Source organism: Coregonus lavaretus, assembly GCF_964263955.1.
Source record: "Coregonus lavaretus genome assembly, chromosome: 8".
NCBI lineage: Eukaryota > Metazoa > Chordata > Actinopteri > Salmoniformes > Salmonidae > Coregonus > Coregonus lavaretus.
The window spans coordinates 30118939-30138244 of record NC_139995.1 but is presented as its reverse complement, the minus strand read 5'-3'; the positions used below and the strand labels follow the sequence as shown (position 1 = coordinate 30138244).

The 19306-nt window shown below is 43.9% G+C and overlaps 1 protein-coding gene and 1 pseudogene across 3 annotated transcripts; one reads left to right on the top strand and one right to left on the bottom strand.

Annotated features, from left to right (window-relative positions):
• Positions 1 to 8218: 8218 nt before the first annotated feature.
• Positions 8219 to 19306, bottom strand: LOC311133934 (uridylate-specific endoribonuclease-like). Of its 2 annotated transcripts, none has more exons than XM_084167557.1 (9): positions 19169 to 19306; positions 12567 to 12689; positions 11855 to 11971; positions 11392 to 11566; positions 10911 to 11116; positions 9518 to 9631; positions 9291 to 9397; positions 8872 to 9014; positions 8219 to 8676 (listed from the first exon to the last, which is right to left on the bottom strand). In XM_084167557.1, exons 2-9 carry the CDS (start codon positions 12634 to 12636, stop codon positions 8562 to 8564), a joined length of 1047 nt encoding a protein of 348 aa, XP_084023683.1. In that variant the 5' UTR covers positions 12637 to 12689; positions 19169 to 19306; the 3' UTR covers positions 8219 to 8561. The 2 variants fall into 2 exon arrangements, with proteins under 2 accessions (XP_084023683.1, XP_084023682.1); XM_084167556.1 differs by lacking the exon at positions 19169 to 19306 and adding an exon at positions 13585 to 13658.
• On the top strand, positions 16804 to 18959 carry LOC311133935 (elongation factor Ts, mitochondrial-like; annotated as a pseudogene). Its single transcript, XR_014615381.1, has 6 exons — positions 16804 to 16917; positions 17099 to 17210; positions 17401 to 17526; positions 17745 to 17865; positions 17963 to 18042; positions 18236 to 18959. The product of XR_014615381.1 is annotated as an elongation factor Ts, mitochondrial-like (transcript).

Genomic DNA, 19306 nt, shown 5'->3' with positions numbered 1-19306 from the left:
AGTTACATGACCTACAGCATGGTCAAACAAGTTAATTTCCCAACATTTTCGGATTACTAAACTATTGATTTAGAACAAAGGAGAGTTACCACAAATCGCAAAGAAAACAGGCGCTGCCTCCACTAATCCAGCACCATTTCAAATTCAAAATAATCTAATCGCTTATGCTTAGTCTAATACAGTGACAACTAAAATATACCAAAAACGATTTAGTCCAATCAAAATAAGCTAAATATGATGTGGCTGTCCATGGCACTGATTTCTGTGTGTGTGTGTGAGTGCTTGCTTGCAAGTAGAAAAAACCATGTTGACTCACCCTACTTGTGGAGAAACGCCAGCAATGCCATACTCCTCTTTCATGATGCCTAAACATCTATGACTCTGTCATACAGTACACACTTTTAGTTTTTGTTGTCCTAGGCTACCTGGCTAAAATACTTGCTTGCTAGCCTAACTTCCTTACATGGGCAACGATGCGCCAGGCCAGCTAGTTAACATTAGCCTGTTACATCTAGCTACATGTTGAACTTCCATCCTCTCAGGCCAGGGGCACAATGTATGAATTTATGGTTGGATCAGAATTGCCTTTATAATCATTGGCCAGTATGGAGAAGTACGTAAAATCGCAAGTCCAAATCCCTATCTCCATCCATGGCTGATTTAGGAATGGGCCTATTTTAGCTAGCTAGCTAGCTAGCCACCGGAGGACAACAACACAATGAGATACAACAATAAAAATGTTTTTGCTCAATGCCGTTTGGATTCTGGTGATGTAATTGGTGTGAAGCCAAATCCAAACTGACTTCCCTTGACACTTTTTTTGGGGGTTAGCCAGGACCATTCACAGCTGAGCTCATTCAGTTTAGCTCAACGCTGATTGGCTATTTAAAAAATATATATATATTATCAAGGGAGGCCAAATGCTCGCTTGCTTCCCTTACATTCAATGCTAGCTATATGCGACAACAATGTCATACTCTTTTTGACCAGACAGCATCAGATAGTTGGGCTACACCTACAGTACTGCGACAGAGGGTGCTTTCTCCGGTGAGATACATTCAGCCTCTTGTGAATTGAAGGAAATGTATGAAACACAGAGAGATGAAATATACATTATTTTGTATGTTTTTTGTTTTTGTTTTTTCTTCATCCATTTTTTGGGGAAGCCTGGCTTCCGTTGGCATCCATGAATATCAATCAATTTTATTTTATATAGCCCTTCTTACATCAGCTAATATCTCGAAGTGCTGTACAGAAACCCAGCCTAAAACCCCAAACAGCTAGTAATGCAGGTGTAGAAGCACGGTGGCTAGGAAAAACTCCCTAGAAAGGCGAAAACCTAGGAAGAAACCTAGAGAGGAACCAGGCTATGAGGGGTGGCCAGTCCTCTTCTGGCTGTGCCGGGTGAAGATTATAACAGAACCATGCCAAGATGTTCAAAAATGTTCATAAGTGACAAGCATGGTCAAATAATAATCAGGAATAAATCTCAGTTGGCTTTTCATAGCCGATCATTAAGAGTTGAAAACAGCAGGTCTGGGACAGGTAGGGGTTCCATAACCGCAGGCAGAACAGTTGAAACTGGAATAGCAGCAAGGCCAGGCGGACTGGGGACAGCAAGGAGTCACCACGGCCGGTAGTCCCGACGTATGGTCCTAGGGCTCAGGTCTCTCAGTTGGCTTTTCATAGCCGATCATTAAGAGTTGAAAACAGCAGGTCTGGGACAGGTAGGGGTTTCGTAACCGCAGGCAGAACAGTTGAAACTGGAATAGCAGCAAGGCCAGGCGGACTGGGGACAGCAAGGTGTCATCATGCCCGGTAGTCCTGACGTATGGTCCTAGGGCTCAGGTTCTCAGAGAGAAAGAGAGAACGAGAGAATTAGAGAGAGCATACTTAAATTCACACAGGACACTGGATAAGACAGGAGAAGTACTCCAGGTATAACCAACTAACCCCAGCCCCCCGACACATAAACTACTGCAGCATAAATACTGGAGGCTGAGACAGGAGCGGTCCGGAGACACTGTGGCCCCATCCGAAGAAACCCCCGGACAGGGCCAAACAGGAAGGATATAACCCCACCCACTCTGCCAAAGCACAGCCCCCGCACCACTAGAGGGATATCCTCAACCACCAACTTACAATCCTGAGACAAGGCCGAGTATAGCCCACAGAGGTCTCCACCACAGCACAAACCAAGGGGGGGCGCCAACCCAGACAGGAAGATCACGTCAGTAACTCAACCCACTCAAGTGACGCACCCCTCCCAGGGACGGCATGAAAGAGCACCAGCAAGCCAGTGACTCAGCCCCTGCAACAGGGTTAGAGGCAGAGAACCCCAGTGGAGAGGGGAACCGGCCTGGCAGAGACAGCAAGGGCTGTTCGTTGCTCCAGAGCCTTTCCGTTCACCTTCACACTCCTGGGCCAGACTACACTCAATCATATGACCTACTGAAGAGATAAGTCTTCAGTAAAGACTTAAAGGTTGAGACCGAGTCTGCGTCTCTCACATGGGTAGGCAGACTGTTCCATAAAAATGGAGATCTATAGGAGAAAGCCCTGCCTCCCGCTGTTTGCTTAGAAATTCTAGGGACAATTAGGAGGCCTGCGTCTTGTGACCGTAGCGTACGTATTGGTATGTACGGCAGGACCAACTCGGAAAGATAGGTAGGAGCAAGCCCATGTAACGCTTTATAGGTTAACAGTAAAACCTTGAAATCAGCCCTTGCCTTAACAGGAAGCCAGTGTAGGGAAGCTAGCACTGGAGTAATATGATCAAATTTCTTGGTTCTAGTCAGGATTCTAGCAGCCGTATTTAGCACTAACTGAAGTTTATTTAGTGCTTTATCCGGGTAGCCGGAAAATAGAGCATTGCAGTAGTCTAACCTAGAAGTAACAAATGCATGGATTAATTTTTCTGCATCATTTTTGGACAGAACATTTCTGATTTTTGCAATGTTACGTAGATGGAAAAAAGCTGTCCTTGAAACAGTCTTGATATGTTCGTCAAAAGAGAGATCAGGGTCAAGAGTAACGCCGAGGTCCTTCACAGTTTTATTTGAGACGACTTTACAACCATCAAGATGAATTGTCAGATTTAACAGAAGATCTCTTTGTTTCTTGGGACCTAGAACAAGCATCTCTGTTTTAAAAGTAAAAAGTTTTCAGCCATCCACTTCCTTATGTCTGAAACACAGGCTTCTAGCGAGGGCAATTTTGGGGCTTCACCATGTTTCATTGAAATGTACAGCTGTGTGTCATCCGCATAGCAGTGAAAGTTAACATTATGTTTTCGAATAACATCCCCAAGAGGTAAAATATATAGTGAAAACAATAGTGGTCCTAAAACGGAACCTTGAGGAACACCGAAATGTACAGTTGATTTGTCGGAGGACAGACCATTCACAGAGACAAACTGATATCTTTCCGACAGGTAAGATCTAAACCAGGCCAGAACTTGTCCGTGTAGACCAATTTGGGTTTCCAGTCTCTCCAAAAGAATGTGGTGATCGATGGTGTCAAAGGAAGCACTAAGGTCTAGTAGCACGAGGACAGATGCAGAGCCTCGGTCTGACGCCATTAAAAGGTCATTTACCACCTTCACAAGTGCAGTCTCAGTGCTATGATGGGGTCTAAAACCAGACTGAAGCATTTCGTATACATTGTTTGTCTTCAGAAAGGCAGTGAGTTGCTGCGCAACAGCTTTTTCTAAAAATTTTGAGAGGAATGGAAGATTCGATATAGGCCGATAGTTTTTTATATTTTCCGGGTCAAGGTTTGGCTTTTTCAAGAGAGGCTTTATCACTGCCACTTTTAGTGAGTTTGGTACACATCCGGTGGATAGAGAGCTGTTTATTATGTTCAACATAGGAGGGCCAAGCACAGGAAGCAGCTCCTTCAGCAGTTTAGTAGGAATAGGATCCAGTATGCAGCTTGAAGGTTTAGAGGCCATGATTATTTTCATCATTGTGTCAAGAGATATAGTACTAAAACACTTAAGTGTCTCTCCCGATCCCAGGCCCTCGCAGAGCTGTGCAGATCCAGGACAGCTAAGCCCTGGAGGAATACGCAGATTCAAAGAGGAGTCCGTAATTTGCTTTCTAATGGTCATGATCTTTTCCTCAAAGAAGTTCATGAATTTATTACTGCTGAAGTGAAAGCCATCCTCTCTTGGGGAATGCTGCTTTTTAGTTAGCTTTGCAACAGTATCAAAAAGAAATTTTGGATTATTCTTATTTTCCTCGATTAAGTTGGAAAAGTAGGATGATCGAGCAGCAGTGAGGGCTCTTCGGTACTGCACGGTACTGTCTTTCCAAGCTAGTCGGAAGACTTCCAGTTTGGTGTGGCGCCATTTCCGTTCCAATTTCCTGGAAGCTTGCTTCAAAGCTCGGGTATTTTCTGTATACCAGGGAGCTAGTTTCTTATGACAAATGTTTTTCGTTTTTAGGGGTGCAACTGCATCTAGGGTATTGCGCAAGGTTACATTGAGTTCCTCAGTTAAGTGGTTAACTGATTTTTGTCCTCTGACGTCCTTGGGTAGGCAGAAGGAGTCTGGAAGGGCATCAAGGAATTTTTGTGTTGTCTGAGAATTTATAGCACGACTTTTGATGCTCCTTGGTTGGGGTCTGAGCAGATTATTTGTTGCGATTGCAAACGTAATAAAATGGTGGTCCGATAGTCCAGGATTTTGTGGAAAAACATTAAGATCTACAACATTTATTCCATGGGACAAAACTAGGTCCAGAGTATGACTGTGGCAGTGAGTAGGTCCAGAGACATGTTGGACAAAACCCACTGAGTCGATGATGGCTCCGAAAGACTTTTGGAGTGGGTCTGTGGACTTCTCCATGTGAATATTAAAATCACCAAAAATTAGAATATGATCTGCTATGACTACAAGGTCTGATAGGAATTCAGGAAACTCAGAGAGGAACGCTGTATATGGCCCAGGAGGCCTGTAAACAGTAGCTATAAAAAGTGATTGAGTAGGCTGCATAGATTTCATGACTAGAAGCTCAAAAGATGAAAACGCCATTTTTTTTTTTGTAAATTGAAATTTGCTATCGTAAATGTTAGCAACACCTCCGCCTTTGCGGGATGCACGGGGAATATGGTCACTAGTGTAACCAGGAGGTGAGGCCTCATTTAACACAGCAAATTCATCAGGCTTAAGCCATGTTTCAGTCAGGCCAATCACATCAAGATTATGATCAGTGATTAGTTCATTGACTATGACTGCCTTTGAAGTGAGGGATCTAACATTAAGTAACCCTATTTTGAGATGTGAGGTATCACGATCTCTTTCAATAATGGCAGGATACACACTACTGTCTCTGTATATACTTTACATTCAATAGATACAGTGAGTGATTGTGTGAAGGACAGATAGAAAGACATGAGAAAAATTATCACATGTGCTCATGTTGGAGAGGTGGGGAGTGAGGGGTTGGATTGGGGAACTGTCTGTGCACCCAAAGGATGTGTCTCACACTCCCCTCACACGCTCCCCCCCAAACCCCCTCACCTCCCCCTGGGTCCCTGCCTGTCCTACTCCACACCTGCAGCCCAGAATGGGAATAATTTAGCCAGGCCTTGCTCTTCCCCAGAGTGGGAATAACCTGGGAATATCCTATCTGAGGCCTCACGCTTCCAAATAGCCTAACTTTGGCAGACACCTGAGCAAACTATGGGTGACACAAATTAAGAGAAAATGAAGACATCATTTATCTGGAGCAAAATAAAGCTGGAGCAAAATAAAGCGGGATAAATATCCCTATGTCACAAGTGGTAAAGAGGTAGCTATGATTGCTGTCATGTCCCCTGGTCCCCTTAGTGTTGGTCATGCACTATGAACTTCTCTGACAGATGGCTCATACTTCCTTCCTCTCCCCCCTTTTCTCTCATTAAGTAAGTATCTGATAGTGGCTCAGCACTTCTCACCTGAACTAACACTGACCCCTGAGGACCCTCCCTACTCACCTTATGTAGGTATGTTTGCTTGAGAGGGCAGCGGCTTCAGCTGCAGAAAGCAGAACACAATCCCCACTCTCTGACACACACACACACACACACACACACACACACACACACACACACACACACACACACACACACACACACACACACATACACATACACACACCCAGGCACACGACCTCTTCCTGAATCCCCAGCAGTCCTATTTAGAATTACAGTGGGGAGAGGGGGCTGTGTCCATCTGTCAGACTGGGAGTCCTATGGGAGATCCCAATACCCCAGTGAGGCAAGAGCACGTTTGTGTGTGTGTGTGTGTGTGTGTGTGTGCATGCGCATGTGTGTGTGTTGGTGGGGGGTTGGGGATTGGGGATTGGGGTCGTGATTGTTCTGGAAAGACTGCATTTGTAATTATAATTAGGCCTAAGTTGTAAATGCTTTTATTCACAATATCACATATCAGAAATTATGCTATTACAGTTATGCTATGTGTAAAATTGTTTTTTAAAAACATTTTATTTGACAATAACATATCACAATCCCCACTTCACCTAATACTTGTGGCCCCAACCGTCCCATCACCTAAATTCTCTTCAAACACTTTTGATGTTCTGAATAGGGACGACAATAGGCTCATCATATTGTTTATTATAGAGCGTTCAGAAAGACAAACAGACCTCCAGAGAATGAAAGTTACTCTGAGTTTCATGGTCCCTGATCAGCTTGGAGGTTACACTAAGCAACACTTGAACCTCTCTCCAACACAAGCCCTAAACGTTCTGGTGATCTGGACCATGTGTTCTTATACCAACCATCCCATTGAGGAGGCCGCTACGGGACCTCAAAAATAGATACCCCCCAGCTACACCCCAAACCCCCTTAACCCTTCCCTTAACCCTCCCTTGGCCCCCTGCAGTGCGTGCTCATTGGCCGACCGCCTTCAGGCGTCCCTTTTCCACGGGCCCATTGTCTGGCCCCATAAGCTGCTTTGTTTCTGCGTGTGCAGCTGGACCATCCCGCTCAGCCATTAGCCACGACACGCTAAAGAGAGCGGGATAATATAATTACTGAACAAAAGTCAGGTGGCTAGTAGTTCTGCCAGGGGGAGCCCATTTGGGGGGCTATGTGTGGAGGGGTTGGCGGGTGGCCAGCTATAATTCGATTATGAAGTTTTGAGAGCGACAAAAGGAACAATTGAATATTTTTCTATGTCTCGCCCGACTGTTGTTTAATTTGATTCCATCTTGAGTTCAAAAAGTGAGGAGTGTGAAAAGAGAGAAAATGTACTCTTCTAATTTTCAGAGTTACCGGCCCAGAAAATGTTATATGGTCTGACAAAACTGAACTGGAGAAATTCCTCACAGAGCGTATCTTTATTGTCAGATTGATGTGAGACTGAGCCTGTTTGTGGAGGCCCAAATCAGATGAATTCCTGAAAGGCTGGGTTTTTATTTTGAAGTCACTGGCCTTGCGTTCTCTCTTGGCACGGATGCAAACATACCGGGGGACAATGGGATCTAAAGCAGATCCATCTCCTCTAATACTTTCTTTAAACAGGGGTGCAAGTGTGTGTCCCTGTCCCGTCGGCAGACCCAGAGTTTATCCCGTTAGTCACCCTGGATGAGTGAAAGGGTAAACTCGATCTCCCCATCCCAGCTGGAAGCAGCCTCACACACATGCAGATCCACACCCCCAGCTGGGGTGGGACACCCAGGGCTTTATGGACAGCTGATAGGAACAGGTTTAGCTAGTGGGTACTGTTTGGAGTAGGTCAAGCAGAATAGGTTCTGCTAAACCTGTTTTTGTTTCTATTCGTTTACATTTGTTTGTTGGTGAGGGGTGCAGGAGACCGCATTTGGTTTTTGTTTGGGTAAGACAGTAAGCGATTGTGTCATATACACACATGCTTTAGTGGTGGGGTGTCACCATTGTGCCCGCTCTAGGGGTGTGTAAATGCCAATTTTCAGCCCCGTTGGACATAGTTTGAGCATGCCCTCAGGAGTGCATAGGATTCTCATACCCTACAGATTTTTTCATTGCTTGACTAACTGCTTGGTGTTGGACTATTCTTGATCATCATGGACAAGTTCTGACAAATGTGATTGTAAAACATTCCAACCTGAACCTCTTTTTGGGCACACCTGATTTATTAGAATCTTCATTCTTTGAGAAATCACTACATTGTTACCTAAAATAATCACAATTTTACAAATAATCATGAGCAGAAATGTTTTGAGCCCCAATATTGAATGGTATGTCACCTTCGCTTTATTACTACAATATGTATGCACTCAGTACTGTACGTCGCTCTGGATAAGAGTGTCTGCTAAATGACTAAATTGTAAATTGTAAATATTACAACATCTGTGTTTTGCACCTACATTTATAGTGAGACAATACATTCATACTATATTAACTTAAGTTAGGATTAATTGTCCCATTTACAAAAATGTGACCCAATTACAAATACAAGTTCTGATTGAAATGCTCCTGCATATCAGGACTAAGATTGGACATTGTTTAGTTTGATGTGGAATGTGATTGTTGGTAGCTTGTTGAATGCTGAGTGGCCGCTGTGCGCTTCAGTTCTAGGGCGTGGCAGGGAAGGCGGAGCCGATGTACTTCTTCCCATTCCCATAGGAGGATTTATCCCAGGTGTAGGTCTGGATCACCAGTGGCTTCCCTCCCAGGCTCAGTTTACACCTGCACATAGAAAACCAGATGAAAACATAACACACAATGGCACAAGCACACACTCACATAATGAGACATAACGTGACACACGTTCCAAAATGGATAGAAGTGCAGAACAGCAATGGCTATGTATTGTGTGTACATCATCTTTGGTAGATCATGAAAAATAAATGACACACACACACACACGAACGGAGTACTCACTGTTTCCCTGGACGGGTGATGTAACAGAGACTGTACACGGCCAAGTCGAACTCAGGACTGCAGCCAATGATGGAAGAACCAACCTGCTTGAAGTAGCCACCCCACATGAACTGCATCCCCAGAACATCAGGGTAGGAAGTCCACTGAGAGAGAGAGAGAGAGAGAGAGAGAGAGAGAGAGAGAGAGAGAGAGAGAGAGAGAGAGAGAGAGAGAGAGAGAGAGAGAGAGAGAGAGAGAGAGAGAGAGAGAGAGAGAGAGAGAGAGAGAGAGAGAGAGAGAGAGAGAGAGAGAGAGAGAGAGAGAGAGAGAGAGAGAGAGAGAGAGAGAGAGAGAGATCTCAGTCTTTGGAGACTTTGTGTTATGATTATGTTATGATTACATGGTTGTGTTGTGAATGTGATGGTTTGTTTGGTGCTTACAGGTCCATCGAAGCTGTGGCTGTAGTAGTCAATCAGACCCTGTTTCTCCAGCCGGTAGAACTGGAGCCAGTTGTGGAAGCCAGATATCTTCCCACCCTTAATCTCCCCTAAAATAAAAAAAGATACACTTTATAAACACACACACCCGCTTGCACACTAACAAAATTAGACACACACCACATTTTTACACACACACACAAACATATGCACACACACACATATCACACCTGCAAAAATGTGCTCAAAGCCGCTGGAGTCCATCTTGCCAGCGTAGCGGGAATAGAGGCCGAACCACATCATCTTCAGGTCATGGAGGAACTCCTCCTCTGAGCTGTAGCGTCCTGGGGAGGAGAGAATAGCAAACTGACACATTACAAATGGAGATAGGTCCAAACAACATTCCATACCACATTCAAGTCCCTCAGTCGAACACCTGATTCCCTTTTTTGTTCAAGCTGGGCTGAAGCGCATTTGGGTACACCTTCTTTACATGGAGATAGATGTTTGGACATATACAGTACCAGTCAAAAGTTTGGACACACCTACTCATTCAAGGGTTTTTCTTTCTTTTTACTATTTTCTACATTGTAGAATAATAGTGAAGACATCAAAACTATGAAATAACACATATGGAATCATGTAGTAACCAAAAAAGTGTTAAACAAATCAAAATATATTTTATATTCATCCCTCTTTCCCTGTCACTGTCCAACTTCCCCCTTTTCTCTGCCCCTTGCTCTATCCCTTTCTCTCTCTCTGACCTACAGTATATCCTGACTGTGTTGTCTTCCATCCAGGTTTGTCCTTTGGTCTGGAGTCCAAATTGGAGATGTTTGGTTCCAACTGCCGGGTCTTTGTGAGACGCGGTGTGGGTGAACGGATGATATCCACATGTGTAGTTCCCACCGTAAAGCGTGGAGGAGCAGATGTTATGGTGTGGGAGTGCTTTGCTGGTGATACTGTCTGTGATTTATTTAGAATTCAAGGCACACTTAACCAGCATAGCTACCACAGCATTCTGCAGCGATACGCCATCCAATCTGGTTTGGGCTTAGTGGGACTATCATTTGTTTTCAACAGGACAATGACCCAACACACCTCCAGGCTGTGTAAGGGCTATTTTACCAAGAAGGAGAGTGATGGAGTGCTGCATCAGATGATATTAACCCAATTGAGATGGTTTGGGATGAGTCGGAAGGCAGAGTGAAGGAAAAGCAGTGCTCAGCATATGTGGGAACTCCTTCAAGACTGTTGGAAAAGCATTCCAGGTGAAGATGGTTGAGAGAATGCCAAGAGTGTACAAAGCTGTCATAAAGGCAAAGGGTGGCTATTTGAAGAATCTCAAAAATAAAGAAAAACCCTTGAATGAGTAGGTGTGTCCAAACTTTTGACTGGTACTGTAGGTACATCAGAGATAATGAGCAATAGTGAGATAGAAATGTGAAGGGGTGGTATCATAGAAATACTGTAACATGAACTGTAGGTGCAAGCTAGGAAGATACTGTATGTGATAAGTATGGCATATTAATGATAGAAGGGCTCTTAGCGACATGACGATGATATGAAGACTGGCTAGTGTTATCTCAGTAGGACACAGAGTGGATGTCTATACTACTATACCCTTGGTGAAGAGGAAGGCATAGAGCTCTCTGCCCAGCTCCGTGTTGGACATGGCCTCCCTGAGGAAGGTATCCTGCTCAGCCAGCTGCTGGGGGGTGAAGTCCTCTGTGATGCCTGTGTTTCTCTCGTAGTTGTCCAGCAGGGCCATGAAGGCAGCATATGACGGCTTGGAGAACAGAGACGCCTCGTCCAGGAACTGGAACAACCTGGATGGAAGACAACACAGTCAGGATATACTGTAGGTCAGAGAGAGAGAAAGGGATAGAGCAAGGGGCAGAGAAAAGGGGGAAGTTGGACAGTGACAGGGAAAGAGGGATGAAGATATAAGGAGGGAGAAAGAAAGAGAGAAAAATAACATAAGACAGAGACAGAGGAAGAGAGGAATAATACAACAAAGAGATGGTTGGAAATGGAGAAGTAGAGAATGAAAGAGAAAAGAGAAACAAAATAGAAAGTATTTTTTTCAGGCAGGGTGTCTCACGGGCGTGGGGACAGGTCGTTCTGGGAGCTGGTCTGGGAGTCGGGCACTCTGGCCTGGGAGTCAATGATCAGCTCTGACGCAGAGGGCTTGTTGGAGTCCAGAGCATACAGAGCCTCAGACATAGACTTGATCTCAGCATCAGTGATGTCACTGCCTCCATCTCCACCACCAGAGCCTAACAGACACGGGAAAATAACACTTTATTTTAGGGACTGCCACCATAGAACCCATAGAATCTATAATTGCCTACCACCCATAGAACATACAGTATCAGAGACATGGGGAACAGTTTACATTAACAAATATTATACTGTTGTAACATAGAGAAGTAATTACATTGTTTTAATATTATATCGGTCATTTCAGTGCTGTTGTGGGTCATTAACTCATTATATTGTACGACAGGACAAATACCAGGGTTATAATACTTTTTGTGTAACAGTTTGAGTAACAGTTAACTCACTTCCACAGAGGGAGGTGTAGTCGCTGCAGCAGTTGTTGTAGTCTCCACACTTGATGTTGCAGTGGCACTTGTTCTGAGAGTTGTATGTCTCCCCACAGCGGCCCTGGCAGGACAATCCTGGAGTGGTGCGAAGTGGAGAAGTCATTATTATTATGTTTTAGCTTAAATTGACATTTTAACATGAATGTCTAAGCTAGGACTATGAACTGCAGAGTCCTGTGTTTCACATAAGGAGCCTATTGAAGATTGTTGCGCTGTGCATGATGTGCGGCACTTTACACTGCACACCAATGACCTCTACTGGCCAAGCACACACATGCATTCTCATGCTGTAAAAAGACTGAGGGCACCCTGATTCAAACACTGGTGGTGAGCCATCCTGCCACTGTGGCCATCAGAAAGGCCAATGACTGACTATTGTCTAACATTGAGCTACATGTAGTATGTTGATTTTGTTCACAAAGGTTGTGTAGTAAAGACTCTTTCACGTATGATGCAGTAGTATCTGTATGGTGCACTGTGATTGACCTCGACCACTATGTGAATTTCACCAGGTGTTGTGGTTAATTTTCCAGGATGGAAAAAATGGCAGCTCAAACAGATAACAGATGAATAATTAACTGTGCCTAGGTGTAGTAGACCGTGTGATATGTTTCAGGGACATGGTTTTGTTTGCATGCCTCCAGATCAGAATGGCACAGGCCCCTCTCACCATTACAGAGGGCTTCGTAGTCACTGCAGCAGTTGTCATACTGGGAGCACTTAGAGTTGCAGTGACACATGTTCTGAGAGTTGTACTTCTCGTCACAGCGGCCCTTGCAGGATGTGGATCCAGCTGGAGAAAAGGAACAAAAGTGAAAAGTTCACACCCTGCTTCTGTTGACATGTAAATACTAAGCTGTGCTTCGTTTTGGCTATTTTGGTAAAGTTCATATACAATTTAACTAGGTTTTGAGCCAATAATAATAATAAAAAAATCCTAATGGATGATAAACTATTCTAACTATCTGACTAACAAGGTGGAGCGCTTAGAATGTGGTTGGACACTAATTATTGATAATTCTGACACATTTCTTTCAGGACAGCTTTATAGGAGTTAACTCATATATTTATTTATTTTTACTGACAGAGAGGGTTGCTACTGTAACTGACATTTGCAGAGGCTTTCATAGTCAGACCAACAGTCTCCATAGCACTCACAGGCTGTGTTACACTACATTTACATTTACATTTTAGTCATTTAGCAGACGCTCTTATCCAGAGCGACTTACAGGAGCAATTAGGGTTAAGTGCCTTGCTCAAGGGCACATTTACGTCATTTAGCAGACGCTCTTATCCAGAGCGACTCACCAATTGGTGCGTTCACCCTATAGCCAGTGGGATAACCACTTTACACTGACAGGTTTTGTTAGAGTCTGCCCTACTCACAATAATAAATAGGTCATTTAGCAGACGCTCTTATCCAGAGCGACTTACAGGAGCAATTAGGGTTAAGTGCCTTGCTCAAGGGCACATCGACAGATTTTTCACCTAGTCGGCTCAGGGATTAGAACCAGCGACCTTTCGGTTACTGGCACAACGCTCTTAACCGCTAAGCTACCTGCCGCCCTATCATATTTTAACAGGTATATTACATTTAATTTCATGTGATACTAATGAAATGAACAAATAATAATTATCTAGTAGATTATCCTTTGCCCCATAACACCCTGAAGAGGGCTCATACTTACTGCTGTAACCCTGAGAGAACAAGGTCACAAACAGAATGACAAGCAGAATGATCTTCATCATGGCCCAGCAAAGATCCAATAACTAGGTGCACTGTCCCAAAGATGGATTTCCTTATATAGCAAGCTAGCCAAGCCAAAACAGTAGTTACAGCATCCATGAAAGCTCCTCCCTGTAGTCAGTCTTCCAATCATGTTAGGTACAGTACTCTGGGGATAGCATTGGCAGCTACTACATATTGACAGGGTTGGGTAGGTTACTTTTTAAATGTAATCCGTTACAGTTACTAGTTACCTGTCTAAAATTGTAATCAGTAACGTAACTTTTGGATTACCTAAATTTAGTAACGTAATTTGATTACTTTCAGTTACTTTTGGATTACTTCACCGTAAAACACATTAGAAGAAAAAAAAAAAGATTATTACCAATTTAACAACATTTATTGCAGGATGTTTGAGCCACTAAGCAGAGCCACATTAGAACACATCACTGTGACAAAAATGTATTTAAGCCCTGTATACCTGCCTCTAACATGCGTCCTTCATCCTGATCTTACATTTACATTATTTAGCAGACGCTCTTATCCAGAGCGACTTACAGGAGCAATTAGGGTTAAGTGCCTTGCTCAAGGGCACATCGACAGATTTTTCACCTAGTTGGCTCGGGGATTAGAACCAGCGACCTTTCGGTTACTGGCACAACGCTCTTAACCACTAAGCTACCTGCCGCCCCATCTTGTCCATTTACACCTATAAGATCTGATCACAGTCAGACCACAATGCGTCTTTTAATCATGTACACCTGTCTAAAAATGTGGGCACAAACCCAATGTGCAGGACAAAGGATACATGTTAAAAAAAAAATTTTTTACAACATGCACAGTGTAATCACACATTTAGTCCACCAAGTCGTTTTTTAAATTTAAGCAAAAAAGAAGTGCAGCTAGGTGCAATAAACCCACATATCAGACATGGCATTGCAGTAGGTCTATTCTGAAGCTAGCCTACTCAGATGATTGAAGGCAGAAATTCCTTTTGTATCGCAGCAAGAGGACATGCTCTAGATGAGCATCAGACATCCTGTTTCGCTGAGGGGTAAACAGGTTTCCACCATAGCTGAAAAGGCACTCAACTGGGGCACTGGAGGGAAGTGTAGTGTTGTACTTCAGGAACAAGTTCCGGACTATGGGGAACGATTTCAAGGAGTCCAAAGAGTGGTCTTTGTCTTCGAGTTACTTCCTCGCCTCATCCTCTGCTGTGCCACTGGCCCTTGTTGTTGCACCTCCGAACACAAAAACATTGTCTTCTGACTCATTAGACACGTTCTGTGCTCCCTCATCAACCTCTTCGGAGTGTGTGTTCTCCATAGATGCTGCTTCTTGAACTAATGTGCTCCGCATATCATCTCTCTTCGCAGGGTTGAGCTAAGACAGTCGAAACTTTGGCACGGTTGCCATTTTTGCTTCATGGGTGCTTAGCATAGGTCCAAACCGGCGGTCTATAGCCTCAATGACCGCAGTGATGATGTGTGCAGAGAATCTCGCAAGAGGTATTTTCTCTGAGAGCTTAGACTTCAAATTTAGGATTGTTGGGATAAGAAAGCCAACAAAACACTTCTCGCCCTGAAGAAGATCAATGGAGAATGCGAGTAACACTTTTTTGGTTAATGACTGACGTTAATATGAAAGGTAATTAAGAAAACAGGCAATTGTTTCATGGACATTTTTTTCCCTGCAAACATAACCTTCTAAATTTGAAAGTCATCCTAGAAGTAATGATCTACATTTTCAAAAGTATTGGTAATTTGATTACAATATTTTTGCTGGTAACGTAACGGATTTTTTGTAATCCATTACATGTAGCCTACTGTGCCTACATATTGATGTACTAGCATTTGTACTAGTTAGACCCAGTTTGAACATACTGTTCACAAATGTGTTTCCAATGTGTCTTCTTTTGTAACCCATTTGTTACAAAAGCTTTTTTGTAAAACATATGACTCTGACGTATTCGGTGGTTGATGTGGAAGGACGCTAGTGATGCATCCATACACAAAGGTTTGACATTGTGCAAATGTGCTCATTTGAGGTGACATGGGAATGGGAGAACGGAGTTGTTTATAACATTCCTAAACAAATATAGAGTGGACTTGTATTAACTTGTAGGAGAGATTAAGTTAATGAATACAGGCACAGAGAAATTTCACACACTCACACCTGTTGAACACGTCTAGTTTTTAAAATAGCATTTTATCAGATTATGTTGTGTAATAGAAACACCTGCCATATTTTTCGTCTGCGTTCATGCATATTAATAAACTGCATAAATTGATTACTGTATCATGATATAAAAGTCTAAACCATTTCAAAGGTGGTACGTGTATCATTCAATGCATTATCATTCAAGAAACTGACATATTGTGGAGATGCACTGTCTCTCACTTTCTACATATTTCTGCAAACAATGCGCTACTCCCTTTCCTGGACCTTTCCACTCAAAGTCTAAAATGGGCCAGTTATATGCAGTCCTCAGCCATCTGGTGTAGTTCACTTCACATGGTTTCTGCAGTAAACCCCGTAGCACATCCAGAACACCTGCTGCCATTGCGCCATGTCATAGTGGAAAAGTGTTGCAGCATTCAGCTCCATAGGCACGTGCCTTACAACAGGGGTGAATGTAAGTGAGACACAGCCATATATTGCTCTTGGAAATAATATGCAATGTAATGGTTGATGTTGTGATGTTGGGGCCTGTCACTGTGCAGAAGGGGCCCCACTGTATGTAAACAACATGCACCTCATAGCAGTATAGGCCAATGTGTTTATACAGTGTCTCTCAAAATAAAATAAACCTACAAGTAAGCAAATATGTAATAAAGAAAATAATGGACCAGATTCGTACCATCAAACTATCCCAAAGAAGTGCTGCCCTGTGTGCGCGATGTGATATGCATTCCAGTACATCAGATGGCGCTAAACAAACGTTAAAGCAACATTTCCCGGCTCAACGAAAGATGCGTTTTGTAACAGTAAGTTTGGCCATGCTCGTTTGCCGTACCCAGCGTGTTCAATAACATTCTGGAGTTCATAAGGAGAAATGTCGAGCTTTGATTTGTAAAAATTTTCAAGAATGGCATTAACTTATGTTTTAATATCAATCAGAACAGAGTTCTCAAAGGTAGGCGAGAATAGCGTGCGCCGGCATCCCGACCCCAGCATCCTATTGATGGTTGTGCTTTCTGAAGCTGCTGTCAGCTGTTGATTTGAGTAACGTTAATGTTAACGGTAACAGTTAGCTAGCAGAGAGGCATTCAAAAGTGGCACGCGAATTAACAACGTAAGGGACAAGAAAGTATTCAAAATTCAGAAACTAGCCTTTGAGCATCGTTGGCAATATCACATGCAGTGAATTGAAACATCTTCCTAGAGCCAGATGTCATCATGGACATGGTTTGAATGATGCTGGCTTCACTGAAATGTAATCTATTTTCTTGTCTCCCCCCCCCCCCCCCCCCCAGCATGTACGGTCTTCTGTCTGCACAGTCTTCCTGGCTAAGCATGGCAGGGATGGATGTCCAAACTTTGTCCTGGAGAGGTGGTGAATGTGCAAGATTTTGTTCCAGTCCAACAGTAAGGAAATATGTTGTTAGTAGTATTTTATCTGATGAGTTAGTGCTAGGCTGGAACAAAAGCCTGCCCTGCAGTGCCTGCACACTGCATGCCTCCTGGACCAGGATTGGGCAACCCCTGACTTAAATGTAATGTATATTTAGGATAGTGTGTATATGTGTGTGTAATGACTCCTTTTTCTCCAACCCAGGCAGAGAGATGGTTACATGAGCAGACCCAAAAGGAAGGCTGGAGCAAAGCCAGCAAGCTGGAGGGGAGGAGGGCCAAGGAGGGGCTGATCAGTCTGTTTGTAGGAGACAAAGCTGCTGTCATGGAGGTAAGCAGATCTCATTCACTCAATGAGATCATATCACTAATCCTCCTCAATGCTGTCTGCATGCAATATTTAAGTTGAATGTTACGTAGTTTGACAGTCATCTTACTTTGTTTAGTTTGATAAAGGCTTTTGTGTCAAACTTAAATATAGTAGTAGTTCCACTGTGACGATCAGAAGTATCTGTATCTCAATGTCCTCCATGTCTGTGTGTGCTGCAGGTGAACTGTGAAACAGACTGTTGCCCGTAATGAGAAGTTCCAGCAGCTGGTGAAGGATGTGGCTTTTGCCACCATGGCTCACCACCACAGTAAAAACCAGAGTCAGACTGGATACGTGAAGGTATGACACATCACTACATCACCCCCACTCAGTAGCCACATCACCCTAGTATACCTGTTCGAATGCGTAAAATTGCATTTATCTTTGTTTGTTTCAGTCTCCTGGCAGCAGAGGACCTCTCTAAACTGAACTTGGGTGAAGGTGCTTCTCTGGCTGATCGGCTGGCCCTTACCATAGGTGAGTGAGTAATAAAAGTAGCCCAAACATTTACAAATATGACTTTAAATGTATCAAAGAGAGTTTACTTGATTTGAACTTCGAGAGGCTCTATCTGCAGCATTATTTCTTGGTTGAAAGTGTTTGGAAATGGAAGACTGCTCTGTTAGTGAAGTTGTGGTTTCCTGTCATTTCCTGTCCCGTCCTCTTTCAGGTCCGTTGGGTGAGAACATGTCAGTGAGGGTGGCGGTGGGCGTCCCTGCAGGCTGGCACATCGGCTCCTACATCCACAGTGGCGTGGCAGGCCAGTCTGACATGGCCATGGGGCGATACGGCGCCCTCATGGTGTTCCAGGGGGGGCAAGGACAGGGCGCAGGACACCCTGGGGAGGAAGCTAGGGTAGTATGTAGTGGGAGAGGTCCCCATATCCCTGGGCAGCATGGATTACCTGCCCTGTGGGGACACGCCTGCTGCCCCAATCCTTCCTCCCTGACCCCAGTAGGACAATGGCCCAGTACCTGACGGAGCAGGGGGCTTGAGTTCTGGACTTTGTCCACTTTCAGTGTTGGGATGCGGGCAGTGATGGGGCATAGTGAAGGGGAGAGGAGAGCATCTCGAAGACCTTACATATTTTGTTTTCTGCCGTTTTTTTGTTTCTGAATTAGGTCACAGTGCCGACGCTCAGTTGATGTCATGCAAATGCACTCAACCAATTTCAATGTCTCATGTTTTAATGCTGTATGTGAAGCCTAATATACACTGAGTATACCAAATATTAGGAACACCTGTAGATTACCATGTCTGCTGTACATTTATGATGATCTTATCTCACTAATTTCTCATTCACTCATGCTGCCAAATATGCCCTTGTAAAACTGACTATCCTACCGATCCTTGACTTCGGCGATGTCATTTACAAAATAGCCTCCAACACTCTACTCAGCAAATTGGATGTAGTCTATCACAGTGCCATCCGTTTTGTCTCCAAAGCCCCATACACTACCCACCACTGTGACCTGTACGCTCTTGTTGGCTGGTCCTCACTACATGTTCGTCGTCAAACCCACTGGCTCCAGGCCATCTATAAATCACTGCTAGGCAAATCCTCGCCTTATCTTAGCTCATTGGTCACCATAGCAGCACCCACCCGTAGTCTGCGCTCCAGCAGGTATATCTCACTGGTCATTCCCAAAGCCAACACCTCCTTTGGCCGCCATTCCTTCCAGTTCTCTGCTGCCAATGACTGGAACGAATTTACTTCGGTAAATAGTTCGAAGAGCCAACG

Coding starts and splice junctions, on each gene's coding strand:
- LOC311133934 (XM_084167556.1), bottom strand. CDS start 13,645: ATGATGAAGATCATTCTGCTTGTCATTCTGTTTGTGACCTTGTTCTCT. Junction 11,567..11,854: donor CTACACCTCCCTCTGTGGAA/GTGAGTTAACTG, acceptor CGTGTCTGTTAG/GCTCTGGTGGTGGAGATGGA. Junction 11,117..11,391: donor AACGACCTGTCCCCACGCCC/GTGAGACACCCT, acceptor TCTTCCATCCAG/GTTGTTCCAGTTCCTGGACG.